Source organism: Phaenicophaeus curvirostris, chromosome 5 (genome assembly GCF_032191515.1).
Source record: "Phaenicophaeus curvirostris isolate KB17595 chromosome 5, BPBGC_Pcur_1.0, whole genome shotgun sequence".
Taxonomy (NCBI): domain Eukaryota; kingdom Metazoa; phylum Chordata; class Aves; order Cuculiformes; family Cuculidae; genus Phaenicophaeus; species Phaenicophaeus curvirostris.
The window spans coordinates 40,256,535-40,270,916 of NC_091396.1; the positions used below are offsets into that span (position 1 = coordinate 40,256,535).

The 14,382-nt window shown below is 36.0% G+C and overlaps 1 protein-coding gene across 1 annotated transcript in view; it reads right to left on the reverse strand.

Annotated features, from left to right (window-relative positions):
* HEATR5A (HEAT repeat containing 5A) overlaps positions 1 to 13,876 on the reverse strand; it is a 54,089-nt gene extending 40,213 nt beyond the window's left edge. Inside the window, exons 1-7 of the mRNA XM_069858387.1 lie at positions 13,821 to 13,876; positions 12,038 to 12,306; positions 11,066 to 11,277; positions 6,665 to 6,773; positions 5,982 to 6,131; positions 5,547 to 5,718; positions 2,220 to 2,380 (exon numbers count right to left, since the gene is read on the reverse strand). Coding sequence (XP_069714488.1) covers positions 2,220 to 2,380; positions 5,547 to 5,718; positions 5,982 to 6,131; positions 6,665 to 6,773; positions 11,066 to 11,277; positions 12,038 to 12,163 — 930 coding nt within the window. The 5' untranslated portion in view covers positions 12,164 to 12,306; positions 13,821 to 13,876. The remainder of the gene's footprint in view (positions 1 to 2,219; positions 2,381 to 5,546; positions 5,719 to 5,981; positions 6,132 to 6,664; positions 6,774 to 11,065; positions 11,278 to 12,037; positions 12,307 to 13,820) is intronic.
* Positions 13,877 to 14,382: the final 506 nt, after the last annotated feature.

The following is a 14,382-nucleotide window of genomic DNA, read 5'->3' on the forward strand; positions in this document are numbered from 1 at the left end:
GTAGCTTCAGGTTTTTTGGATCTACTTAAATAATTTAAATTACTATTAAAACTTTACAAGCAATACTGCAGCCTGCTTTGACAGTAAGTTAATTCAAGCTACGTGCTCATGTTATTTCATTTCAGAGTGTGAGAAATGGCAGTTTACCCTGCACAGGCACTTGTTATGTAAAACATTGTGTTTGGTCTCACTGAACAACAGCTTCCAGCTATTTAACATTCTGCACATGGAACTCAAATTTAATGTATGAATGCATTTGAAGAACTACTATGTTACAAAACTATAACCCATAACCCTGAAAGAATTTTGTTATTACAGGCTTTGAATTAGGGAATATTATCAGCCCTCAAGCACTGCTCTTCATCTCAATGAATTTTAATTGTTTGTCTTGCAATGGTGGTACCATAAAAAAGAATGTGTTTGTCACAACAAAGAGAAAGACTGCAGAGTCACTTTACAAATCTCATCACCACAAGACCATTTATTTTGCTACATAATACTCTCCCTTACAACTGTCTGTGCTAGGCTTTTTTAATGAACAGATGTGCTCCCATCGAGAAAAGGGAAAACAAAAACTGAGAATATGCAAATTAACACACAAAGTTCCTTATAAGAAAGTTCACAAACATCACCCCTATTAATGAACTATATTTGCCTCATGCATATTTTGGCCCGTGACTAGCATTGACAACTAAGTCATTCACATAAAAGAAATTAATTACTGTAGAGGGAGAAACTGTATGATTTGATCCTGTTAGCATCCAATAGTTCTTAAAAAATACTACTTAGACTTCATAATCTACCAGCACAGTACCCCTGTTTTAAAGATTTGAAAACTGAGGAATTTAATAGGATTAAGAGACTTGTGAAGAGCCATACTGCCATGGCTACATCTTGAACCAGTCTGTGTCTTGAACAAATATAATTTCTCCTTCCGTATCTAAGAAGTTACCTTCAGTGGTTTTCTTATTTTTTTAATCTCTAGTAAGCTGCAATTCACATAGTAATTATTACATTTTATAACTGCAAGCATTTTCTACTAGCAGGCACTGATATATGCACAATTTCTCAAGATTTTCTTATAGAAACACTGCACTATTTCAACTGTTCTGGTGCAGGTAGAGTGAACTATCTGTGTTAACACAGAAATGCATGAAAATGAGTCAGCCTCCAAAATCCAGTACAAACAGTTAAACCATTGAACTGAAGTATCCCTGGAAAATCAGTAAAACCATTATACATATAAAACACTCTAGGAGCCTGGCACACATTCGCTAGGCAAATAGTTGTAAAGGTATTGATGCTCCCCAGCTTTTCAGTCTCTCCCCCAGAAGTTAATGCTTCCACCCAGCATGGTCTGAGCATCTTCTAGCTGTTTCAGTACAAAGACTGGCAGCTTCTATCAGTAACTCAAGCTAATTTACACATTTTTTTGCACTGCAGAATTTGAAATGCACTGAAAAATTCCCTTACTTGCTGTGAGGACTGTAACAGATGAAAATAATCACAGCTCTTTGATATGTAGATTTTGATCATTACCTTTAGTCTTCGTTCACAGGTTTAACATTTTAATATCTAGATCTTATCTGGCAAATGCCATTTAAAATAATATTTACAGGAATAAGTTGATATTTTCTGAAAAATTTATACTGTTTTTACCAGCATGCACTATATGGTCTGACTTCAGTCCTGCTCAGTGAATAAGATCCTATTCTCTAAGTGAGCATCCTGGAACACAGCAAAACAGGTGTTTGGTTTTTTTCCCTGGTAAGTCCTGTTTTCCTTATTTTTCATGCACTTACTCAAAAACCTATTCTTTCAGAATGGGACTGGATATGTCCCTGTAAAGAAGGAAACTATTCCAAGCTACAAGAAGTCTTTTAACTTCCCCCTTTCAGTTTTAGAAATGAAGTAACAAGTTTTATATTAAAAATTTGAGGAAAGTACTTATTTATATCACTTTCTTGAAACTGAGATCACATGAAGCTTTCAGAAGTAATATATACTTAATTTTGAAAGTTTCAAAATATTAGGTAAATAATGAGCAACATCCTAAATATTTTTTCTTCTCCTTCTAGCATAACTCAAGATGTCAATTCTTATTTTATACATTTCATTACAGATACAAAAAGGATGAAATAAGAGACATACAGAGAGCAAAACAGTTATTATAGGAATGTTTAGCAATCTCAGAAAAAAATGAATAATATAATCCAAACCTGGGTGACTCCAACTCTAACGTCTTTGCTGACTGAACTCGTCCCTTTCAGCATATCACCACTGGCTCGTAGAAATCCACAACTTCCACGCATAAATCCAGTTCCCAATAGTTCCATCACTTCTTCCAAAGAGATTCTGTGGAAATTCTGCCTGGTGGATGCTAACAATAGATGTAAAACTTTAGAGGAATAGCTCTGTAAAGCTTGTTCCACTTTAAAATAAAAGTTTAAATACTAATCCTTTCAGAAAAAAAAACAATCTTAAGTTCAGTAGCACAACCAAATCCATTTACTGTTTGAGCATAATTTCACAACAGAAACTAAGACATTTTAGGACTCAATTTTCTGTCAGGGGAGGTTTAGGCTGGACATTAGGAAAAAATTTTTCACAGAAAGGGTCATTGGGCATTGGAACAGGCTGCCCGGGTGGTTGAGTCACCTTCCCAGGAGGTGTTTAAGGGATGGGTGGACGAGGTGCTAAGGGACATGGTTTAGTGTTTGATAGGAATGTTTGGACTCGATGATCCGGTGGGTCTCTTCCAACCTGGGAATTCTATGATACTATGATTCAATGCTCCAGTGAACTACAATATTTCTCAAGTTTATCTGCTTCAGCTATCTTTAAATAGTTTAGGACATCACCTAATATGCACACATATATTTACCCCCTCTCAGTATTTACCATCTAATCTAAGCTCTCTTTGCAAAAAGGTCTGTATGGCCTACTCCTGCCCCTGAAGTTTCACGAAAGTCCTATTCCAAACGCCAGACAGGGCAGATTACCATATGCTTAGCCAGAGAAGGGCACAACCATGAGGTCTTTCAGAAACAAAAGCATATCATCTCAGCACTAAATTAGCTGGCAAAAATAATGAGAATAATAGAATATGTTTACAATCTTCTAGGAAAATTATTTATCCCTAGTTCCTATTCTGCTGTTTTATTTCTTCAAGAAAGTTTATTTAAAATACATGCTGGGGCATGTGTATGCACATAGAGCACAATAGCTGCATAGTGTGCAAACTAAGTGACCTAGAATTTCACTATATTTTTAATTCTCTTTCAACTATTTTATTGGGAAAAGAAGAGGATTTAATAAAATCATGTCTGAAAAAAAACCTCTCACCCAACCCAATATCAGCAGGTTATCAGACACATAGCATAAACTTCAGGACTATGCAGTTCTTCATGCATTGCTCTCTCTCCAGCTGGAGGCCGGTCACAAGTGGCATCCCCCAGGGCTCAGTGATGGGTCCAGCCCTGTTCAATGTCTTTATCAATTACCTGGATGAGGGGATTGAGTGCACCCTTAGTAACTTTGCAGATGACACTAAGCTGCATGGAAGTGTCGATCTGCTGGAGGGCAGGGAGCCTCTCCAAAGGGATCTGAACAGGCTGGACCGATGGGCAGAGACCAATGGCATGAGGTTCAACAACACCAAATGCCAGGTCCTGCACTTGGGGCACAACAACTCTGTGCAGTGCTACAGGCTAGGAGAAGTCTGGCTAGAAAGCTGCCTGAAGGAGAGGGACCTGGGGGTGTTGGTTGACAGCCAACTGCATATGAGCCAGCAGTGTGCCCAGGTGGCCAAGAAGGCCAATGGCATCTTGGCTTGGATCAGAAACAGTGTGACCAGCAGGTCCAGGGAGGTTACTCTCCCTCTGTACTCGGCACTGGTGAGACTGCTCCTCGAATACTGTGTTCAGTTCTGGGCCCCTCGCTACAAGAAGAATGTTGAAGCTCTAGAGCGAGTCCAGAGAAGAGCAACAAAGCTGGTGAAGAGACTGGAGAACAAGTCTTACAAGGAGTGGCTGAGGAAACTGAGGTTGTTCAGCCTTAAGGAGGCTGAGGGGAGATCCTATTGCTCTCTACAACTACCTGAAAGGAGGTTGTAGAGAGGAGGGGGCTGGCCTCTTCTCCCAAGTAACAGGGGGAAGACAAGGGGGAATGACCTCAAGCTGTGCCAGGGAAGGTTCAGGCTGGACATCAGAAAAAAAATTTTCATGGGAAGGGTCATTGGGAACTGGAACAGGCTGCCCAGGGAGGTGGTTCAGTCATCTTCCCTGGAGGTGTTTAGAAGACGGATGGATGAGGTGCTCAGAGACATGGCTTAGTGGTTGATAGGAATGGTTGGACTCAATGATCCTGGAGGTCTTTTCCAACCTAGTGATTCTGTGATTATCGGCTTCTCTCCCAGCCCCTTTTAGTCCCTGCCCAGCTTCTGTCTCACTTAGCTCTGACTCGTTTTTAACCCAGTGCTTCCCCACTAAAAATAACCAGCCAAACAGCTGATGACCCTCTTGCATTTCTAAAGTACCGCAGTGAGATTATATAACTACACTACTTAGAAAGATTAAAAAAAAAAACCTACTGAATTTATAAAGAAGTCATAGTGGTTTTTTTTTAACTTTCAATGGGAAAAGAGAACTACTGATTGTTTTCTGTAATGCAATAATTGTCTCCAATGAGATTCTTAGAAAAATACTTCAAAAATCAAGACTTGAGAGTCTCCAACACAAATACACAGACTTGAGAATTCTAAAAGCAGTAAGCTGGGCTTAAAGGCATGTAATTTTGTCATTCACTGCTTATTGCACTGAAGATTTTCTCTGAAGCCATTAAAAGTAGAACAAACAGTCTGAATCACACTTACTCAGCATCCTGTTGTATTTTATTTAGATTACAGATAAATACTTAGATTTAGATTCCTAAGATTGGACAGAAAATACCCAGTCTGAATGACAGAGAAAGATTTGACATGTTAACTAGATGCCAGGACTGAAGCATCATTAGGACTGAAGTTGGAAGAAGTAGCGTTTTGTCAGCAGTTACGAAGTCATGTTACATGTTCAGTGAACAAAACTGCGTGCACACTTCTACTTCTGATCACATTTGTATTGCCTGACATTCCAGATGTGGTACTGATGATTGTGAAAACTAGCTTGGAAAGATATCCTCAACTCTTTCATTTAACACACACTGCGTCAAATCTTTGTGGTTTTTATAATGTTGAAATTAATCCTGCCTTTAAATTCTTTAGGCTACTAATTTCTCTCCATACAACAACAAACTTATAACAGATCTGGTTAATTTTAGCAAATATTTTTCCCTGTTTATGATTTCACAAATACATACATATATAGGCTAACATAACAAAAACCACAGCGCTTCATAAGAAAAATGATATCAAACCAAAAAGATCAAACCAGAGATGTGACGGAGTTTGCATTGCAATTTTACTTTGGACTTCAACAGAACTTGAGAATTTCCAATAATCTGACAGATTTTTACAGATGAGGAATCAACAAATAAAGTACATACTTTACCTGCTGTCTGTTTAGACACTAAGGCTCTAGCCAATACTGTGCCTAGAAGTTTTGAAACTGCTAATCGTACATCATAATTGGAGCCTTCAAAGGACTTAAAACACAAGGTCACAACACTATCTAGTTCTGTACTCCACATAAATACCGCTTCGTTCTGAAGTTCAAGAAGACACTAGACAAAAACGGGAAATAAAAATGTTTAGACGTGGAAAAGCACTCAGTGCGAAATCTAGCTTGCTACACAATACACAGAGCTCTCCCTAACAAAATAAACATTCTGCTTCATACTAAAATTACTTGAATTTTTGCTGTCAAGGCGATATCAAAGAAATAAAGATAAGCAAAAAATGTATTAACTGGTGTGTTCATCATCCATTAAAAGAGACTTTTATTTAGGGAGCCTACTTAACAAAAACAGCTATTAGAGCACTTTACCTTTGCAGCAGCACAGCGGACTGCCATGGATCGATCTGTCAAACATGATCGGGCAGCTTTGTAGATATCTCTATGACACGGGATAGCAGCAGCTCCTAAACCATTTAATATATTTTGCAAACTAAGCATGATTTCATAACGACCCTGAGACTGAAAAAATGAAAAAGAGAAATGTTAAAGTTTTGTAATTCTAAGCTCCTTGGAAATAAAAAATGCCGACTACTGAAATAGGTAAAAAAAATGGCTTGGGTCTTTTAGACTTACAGAGATCTTATTATGCAGAAGTGAGTTAAAGAAGATAACTTGCTCTATAACACTTTAAGCAAGTGAAAATAGTAATTATATGTTTGAATGGAAAGTACTCACTAGCAGTATAAAATTCAAAATGTGAAGTACAAGCCAGAGCAAAAATGCTCTCATTAATAAGGTAATTACATTTTCTAGTTTACCAAGTTCATTCATGAAATCAGCTTGAGAATAGCTATGACCCATCCTTTCATAGTTATAATTCATTAACTCTCTAGCAATTCTTTGGAGTTTAGACACTGATTTTTACCCTATGACTTCCCATAATTTTTTCATATTTTGTTATCATGCAATTTCTCCTAGTCGTTGGTCCAGCTAATGAACAGTAAACATCCTATAACTTTTCCAATCATTTTTTAAACATGCTGTTCCAATACCTCTGCATTCTTCATTGCTTTAAGCACATTCCCAACGGTGTCAGTAAAACTGTTTCCCAAAATTCTTCCCAATTTTTTGTATAAATAGCCCAAGCATACCACCGCAGCACTAAAACAAAAGCAAATCCAAAGACGCGTGAAAATGGATGCAGTAATAGATGAAAGGGATTAAGACGACTAACGTAATCAATGGGCAAACAACAAAATAAGCGACGAAGATGTCCCAAAAATATAAGTGGATTGTCAAAAGAAAAAAAAAATGGTCTGTGTGTGGCACATATACTCTAGGAGAAATGTGGATACAAAGGTCGGGAAAATAACTTGGATAACAGAAGAATTCAGGTCGTACAATCTTCCAATAGATTTTACAATAAGAATACAATTTTCATACCCACCTTTAAACCTTAACATTGATTTCTAAGTAAGCATGCCCTGCATCATGTAGTCTATGGCACTGTGCTATGGCAGATGCTGCTAGAAGTAGCCAAGGAAAAGTTTATTTACAACTTGATGGTAAACAGCAGTCTGCAAATGGTCTAGTAATTAAAATTCTGGCATCTATGTATAGCAATATATAATAAGGAAACACCTTGAAGGAAATAAAATATAAGGCCATGTCCTTCTCAAGGCACACAGATTTTGAATTTAGTTTCCAGGTGAAATACCTGGACCCTGTGCTCATTGGCTCCATTAGCAAAAGTAAAAATTGCTAAATATTTAGATAAAAATAAAGAAATAGAGCATTGCTTAATTAAGGAGTATTTTCTTTTGCATAACTACAGAAAACACTTCGGTGAAAAAAAAAACAGTTCTACAGCTAAATCAATTACTTTTATGAATACAAGGAAAAATGAAATTACATCTTTAATCTGCTTGAAATTACATCTTTAATCTGCTTTCAGCTCTTTGGCCAGACCTACTTAAAATTTGCAGTGACACTGCTCAGCATCCCCTTCAGGAAAACGTTTTATTTATTCCCCAACTGAATTTGAGTTTCATGCAAAGAATTTTAAAGTCTCATACTGAACAAATTCTTAATATTTAATATTAGCAGTAATTCCCTAAATGATAAAGTGCAGAAAGAGAAACAAAACTGATATTCTTATCGCTTATCATACCAAAATACTGTATGTGTTAAAGCAACATATTTCATTACTGCTTTTATCCAACTCAGTACACACCAACAGTTTGTATTTTAATTTTGTTCTTTGTGCTTAAGTGTTGTATGAAAGAGTCAATCAGCTGAGAACATCATTTTCTAGCAACAAAGTGGCAATATTTCTCATGAGTAACATCTAGTCAACTAAGGATGAGAAACCAGCTAATTCTGCACATCAAAATTTAAGTTTCTACAAAATTTCAAAGCACAGGACTTCGGAATCTCTTCTGACTGCCTTCTAGGATTGTATCATGACTCTAGTTGTCTATTTTTTTCCACAAATACTTCTTCAGTAAGTTCAAACCATATTAACTATTAAGTCACTTTATCTGTCAAACCACAAGCAAAAGCCAGAAGTCTCCAAGGAAGCCTGCAAATTTACATAAGTTTGGCAGGGAAAAGCCTCTCTGCCTGTGTTTCTTCCTCTCTGGCAGCATACCTCCATTTTGATATACAACCCTTTATACAAGAAACATTTAAGCTGTTTATTCTCAAATTTTGCCTTAACAATTGTACTTGGAGAGGTACCAACAAACATGCAGAACACTAAGATACTTAAATACGTGGTAAAACAGCACTGAGATCAGCTATGAAAGTTTGCTGACCAGCCAAATGCTTTCAAAATGCTTATGGTTTAAAAGAAGCCCAAAAACCCTTGTAAATTAAATTAATCAGCTGAATTCATACTACATGATCAGTTTATTTGATCTGCTGTAGCATTAGTATCACACTCAATTTTAGTCAGGGATGAGCATTGAAGGTTCTTTTTAAAATGCTTGCCTAAAACATCTTCATCTGCCACCTATATGAAAGAAGAAAAATGACAATTTATGATACAAGAGAACAATTCACTGGAAACTTTATTTAAAGATGTTTCCAGGTGAATAAATGTATTGTGAACAATGATGGAGAAGTGTTGCTAACAGACGACACGGGCATGCATGCTAACTAAGGACAGATAGCAAACAAAGACAACACTTCAGTCAAGATCATTAAAAAAAATTTAAAAAAGCCGTCTTCCTTCATTGAACACCAAGTATTCTGGATACCTGCAGCTCAAGATGAAAGATTTTACTTAACGAGTTCTGATGCTCCAATTAGCTCCGTAGCTGTTGTTTCGGTGTTAGTACTATAAGAAATCAAACCTTTTTCAAACTTCTTTTAAAAGAAACTCATATTGTACTGCTACATTTTCCCTCTACTTCACCTCTTATGTCCTCTCCTCACCACTGTTTACATACCCAGCAGGATTCTCACACTACAACCTCTCTTTCTCCAGCTACTTCTCTGCCTTTTGAGTCTGGATATTCGCGACTTCTGTCTTACTGCCAACAGACCCTACAATCCCTCCTTGCTACGTTTGACATCAACCCACGTCCTCCAGTGTGGCAACTTGCAGCCAAAGCAAGGTAGACTTGGTGAACTCTGTCCCATACTACAACTCACCTGTAACAGTAACACACCTCAGTGTTGAGCAGGCAGTAATCTACTTTGCAGGACTAAGACCCTTTATAGAAAACTTAATCTTAACTCAAAAGCTTGCAGAAGAGGCAGTTGGAACATGAGGGAAACAAAAAAATATTACAATATTGGAAAATGCAACTGACTCCTTGTAAAAGTCTATTTTCGAGAAACTTCACTTGAGTTGTCAGAAACAAGACTAGCATGTGAATTAAAGGAGGAAGACAGATTCTGATCTGCTTTGTACAACATATCATTAATGTACAACAACATTTTACTATCTCTACCTTTAATTTTCTTCACTACGGTGAAAGATGGGCATTGTTTCAGGAATTAAGGTTATTCATAATATTTGTGCACCTTAAGATTTGGCTTCACATCCTGCAATGACAGTTCATATTCCTCTGTTCTGTTGGCGAGGCTTTAGGTGCTTCACTAAAATTGCTTCAGAAGTTTCTTATGAGCTATATCCAGTTTCTGAGCTGAGTTAAGAAATGTACCCAATACCTGTGTTTTACACCTGCTCCACTCAGCTGTATATTACCTTCTCCTTGTTTTACCAACACCTGCCCCCTCAAAGCTCTGCTATCCCTGGTGTTCTCTCTGTCCTGATTTGCAGTTCTCTGTCTCAAGATCACCAATTGTCTTCTACCCTTTTGATTCCTGCTGCACACATACAATATCTAATACTACCTTCTTCTGTGTTATTATCTAGCCAGTGGTAGTGAACTCAGACGCATCATGTCAGGTAAATATTTTTTTTCTTTTACTAACATGAAATAAGTTACTTATAAAAATCTTTCTTCGCCTTTTTTTTGTAACAAGCAGCATTTGTTTGGCTTGCTGTAAAGCATGTTTTCTTTAATATGGCAGTATCTATTGCTAGCTGGTTTTGTCCCCTCACTGAACAAAAGCATAAAATATAAGCCAGCCTCAGTTTACCCCATTACCTTAAATCATACTATGATCATTATAGCTCCAAATAATAGAAACAAGTTTAGCATTCCTATGCTTCTAAGTAAATCAATTTAGCTTAGCGTTCAAACCACGCAAGGCACTTCTTTCCAGTGGATCCTTTAAATACTAGCTAGGTAGGTCAAATTTTGTTTTAACACATGCAACCTATACTGACTCTTATCAGCTACCAAATTGTCTCTCTGATAAATGCTTCAAAAATAATGTTATTTTAAACATTTTAAGGTGGTTGGTTTTAAACATATGCAAATAATAAAAAAGAAACTTGACATTAAGAAACGAATATATATTTCAAGCTTACTATACTTTCAAGGGGGAACTTATGTGGTAAAGTACCGACTTAATCCCCACCCCCCCAACATGCAGAGAAATCTCCTACTCAAAAGTAAAGACACAGAAAAGAATACATAAAATGCTATGCAAGTACTTAATCACTCATAATTCTGCCCTGAAGGCAGCATATGTTAAATAATCAAAATAAAGTTACTGTAATATCTAGAGGGAAGAAAGCAATTGGAATTTGCTTTCAGGTTTCAGATTAATTCAGTTTTTCTTTATAACATGCCAAGTCTTAAAATTCTAGAGACTAATACCAAAGAAAAAATTACTTTTTACAGCTGGATAGACCAACAATACCAGTCAAGAAGGCTCCCAAATCCTGTATATCATATGGTACAAAGCTTCTACTGGACAATGGGCAGAACTGAGGGAGAGTACCTTGTCCTACATTAACTCCTCACCACGTAAATCTGTCTCTCTTGTTATTATCGAATTCAAAGATTGGGGTTAAAAATAAAAATACTTACAGTTTCGTAGGCAGATAACTTGGCGAATCGTCTTTACTCCGAATGAGTTCATTGCATTTGTCAATTGTTTGGTAAACAGAAAAAGTGTCTCCAGTGCTATAAAGTACGGCTAAATTCTTGGCAACAAGCCGTCTGGTAGGAGGTCCTGGTGAATTGTGTAATAAAGAAGTCAATTGTTCAACTAGTTTCTTTTGGTTTTCCCTTATATCAGCCTGGAAATAAAATCAGTAGCCAGTTAAATTTCAGTTAAACTTAAAAGTTAGTTAAAGATAATTCATGTTAATTCTCTTTACTTTTCATTACTGCTATTCTGCCACACATTCTTAATTAAAAATGAACATTTTATTTCACCTTTCTACTTAAAGTCATCTTAAATACATGATTTATTATTCTTATTTAAAAAAAAACCATGCTGCATAACATAATTGACACTGCATTTCATTTACATATTTTAACACAAATAACATAACTCTCAAATAATATTATCCAGACTAGCTTACTGTTAAATATTCACATATGCTACTTAATATACACTAAATAGTGAACCAAATAATTGGACAGTTGGCTGGAAACATGACTAGGAAAATAAAAAAGAGAAAGATGTTACATTCCTGCTCGCTAGAGAGCAACCAAAGAATTGTGCCATGCCAGCTGGAAGCATGACTGCTGTTCTTCATCATGGGGTTGCAAAATCTTGCAGTAGTACTCTCAATTTTTTAAAAAAAGAAATAAGTTAACGCCCATTTCTCAAATTCTTTTTAAAGGACAACGGGCTCCGATACTTCAAGGGCTGTGACAAAAAACTTGTAACACTGAGAAAGTTACTAACACTGAACATACTTTCATTTCAGGTATGTAAAAGGCATGAAGCAAGTGAAATTGAATATTGCTATTTGTTTTTAAACAAAGTAACAAAAATAGAGAGAAATAGCTCTATGATGTGCTTTTCCTCTCAAGTGTCATCATACTTACTCTGTTAGTCACCGGTAAAAGTTTTTCCAAAAACTGTAACCATTCAAAAATGAACTCTGCTTTTTGAAATTCACCAAGCTGGTTATATGCTTCTTCGTTTAGTAGTAAACTGTGAGCTAACTCCATTCCTTGAAATTTTCCTCAAGTTTCTCCTCAAACACCGTTGATCAAAAAAAATTACAAAAAATCCCCAAAACTATCAGAACAGTGTTGATCAATCAGGTTTTCTTCCCACCAATACACAGTGACTGAATCAGAAGTTTAAACATCTAAACAGAAAAAAAAAAATAATTACTAGGGAGTCAGCAATCCTGTTATATTTCTGCTTGGCTTATTAAAACAAAATTTTCAAAATAAAACTAAAAATTTAAGAAAACAAACACAGTAGTCTTATTTGGATGGCTTTAGGAACACTTAATGGTTTTGGAAATGAGATAATGGTATTGACATAATATATGAATTCAAGTTAAATATACTTCAGAAAAGCCAGATGGGTTCTCACTGAGCTACTGGGTTTTCTTCATCTTGTTTTTCATGAAATGAGATCTACTAGTAGTTTTCCTTATTTCTTGATCTTGTATATATCTGAAAGTAATGATCAGCTAGCCCCAAACATAATGACGTTTACAATCTAGAATTAAGCATGGCAATAGCAATAACCTACACCTAGCACACTCATGTCAATTATATTCACAAATAGAAAGGCTGACATCTTATTCAAACAGGTTGTGTATATCCATTGTCAAGCAAGGCATAAAGAAAAAAAACAGAACTTCATGGCTGAAAGAACCTCCAATGCTCTCTTTTTTCAAAAATAAAACCCCACACCTGAAAAAAAGGATGTTTCAAAAACTCAAAGTTCAAAAGAAGTTATGTTTTACTTACATCTGTTGGACTATTTTGGGAATTTCCACATTGTCAATAAACGTAACAAGAAGCAAACCAAGATGAAAAATACTTCTAATGATAAAATTTTTCCCCCCACTATTTAAATGTCAAATAGCCTGAAACTAAAAACACAATATTCTGTAGGCTTTTATTTTTGCAAGCAGAAGTATTCAAGGGGATTCTGGTAAAATATCAACTGTATTTTAAACTCCCAAACAAACTATCCTTTCCAGAGGTCATTGAGACTGCTGAACACACCTTTTTTTTCCTATGCAATAACAATATTATAGTGTAAAATGATCCATCAAACAGCAAATGGGCAATACAAAGGAATGGTAAATAATTCATCAAATGCACAGCAGGTTACCTTCACTACTTCCTACACGCTTTTTACGTAAAATTTACTCACAGAGGAAATTACTAAGAAATTACATCTAATTTACTATAATGAACCGTCAACTTCAGATTCATCTGAACTACCAGGCAGCTTGACAAGACACCACACTGTAAAACTACAACCAGACATAAATATACATACCTACATATACCTACGTTTAATCTGCCAAGGTACATAGAAATTCATAATTTATCTCACTCATAGAATATTCACAGAACTGAACTCTACCCTCACATTTTTTGAAGCAAACAAAAAAAAGTAGGATTACGTATTTCACTGAATATTTGAGTTTCACCACTGCTCAGCAAGGAAATTACAGGTACAAATCACAAGCTCTTCTTATTACCTCACCCAAGGTCTGTCCCAAAGTCTTGTATAACTAAATCATCTACTACCACAGCAACTGATTCCACTCACAAACAGAGCTGAGGATTATAGCTCATAGCTATTTTCCCCAACTGGAAAGACTACAGATCATTGTCACACATTGGCATTTACCTAGCAGATAACTTCTCATTGTAAAATCTGTCTCTGCTGCTCCAGGTTCTTGGATAACAGATGTCAAGAGCTTGATTTTCTAGAAAAACAGTTAACACAAAAATCAGCTTTTTAAAAGCACATGAAGTGTCTGTTCTAAAAAAAACCTCAAGAATTCCGAAGTCTTGCATACTGACAACCAAAAGGCACTGAATTGGACCTCCATAAATATTATTAGCTCTTTATATGTTGCATTTGAAGTGGGCAGGCCTATCATCTTTACCATATAATTTCATTCAACTACCAAAACCACCTTTCTTACTTCTGTTTTGTTAACTCAGATTAATTCTAAAATAAACAAACAAATAAAAGTAAGCTCAGATACCATAACAGCATAATTATTTTCTAGGAAAATTATTTCAATGCCTTCATCAGGCCTACATTAATATATATAAAAAAGCATAAGTGGAGAAGATATATTATATTAATCTGGAATGCTGTCATGAATGATCATGTCCATATCATTAAGTCATTAACAATGCAAAAGTGTTCATGTCCAAATCAAGAATCAGAAGAGCTGGCA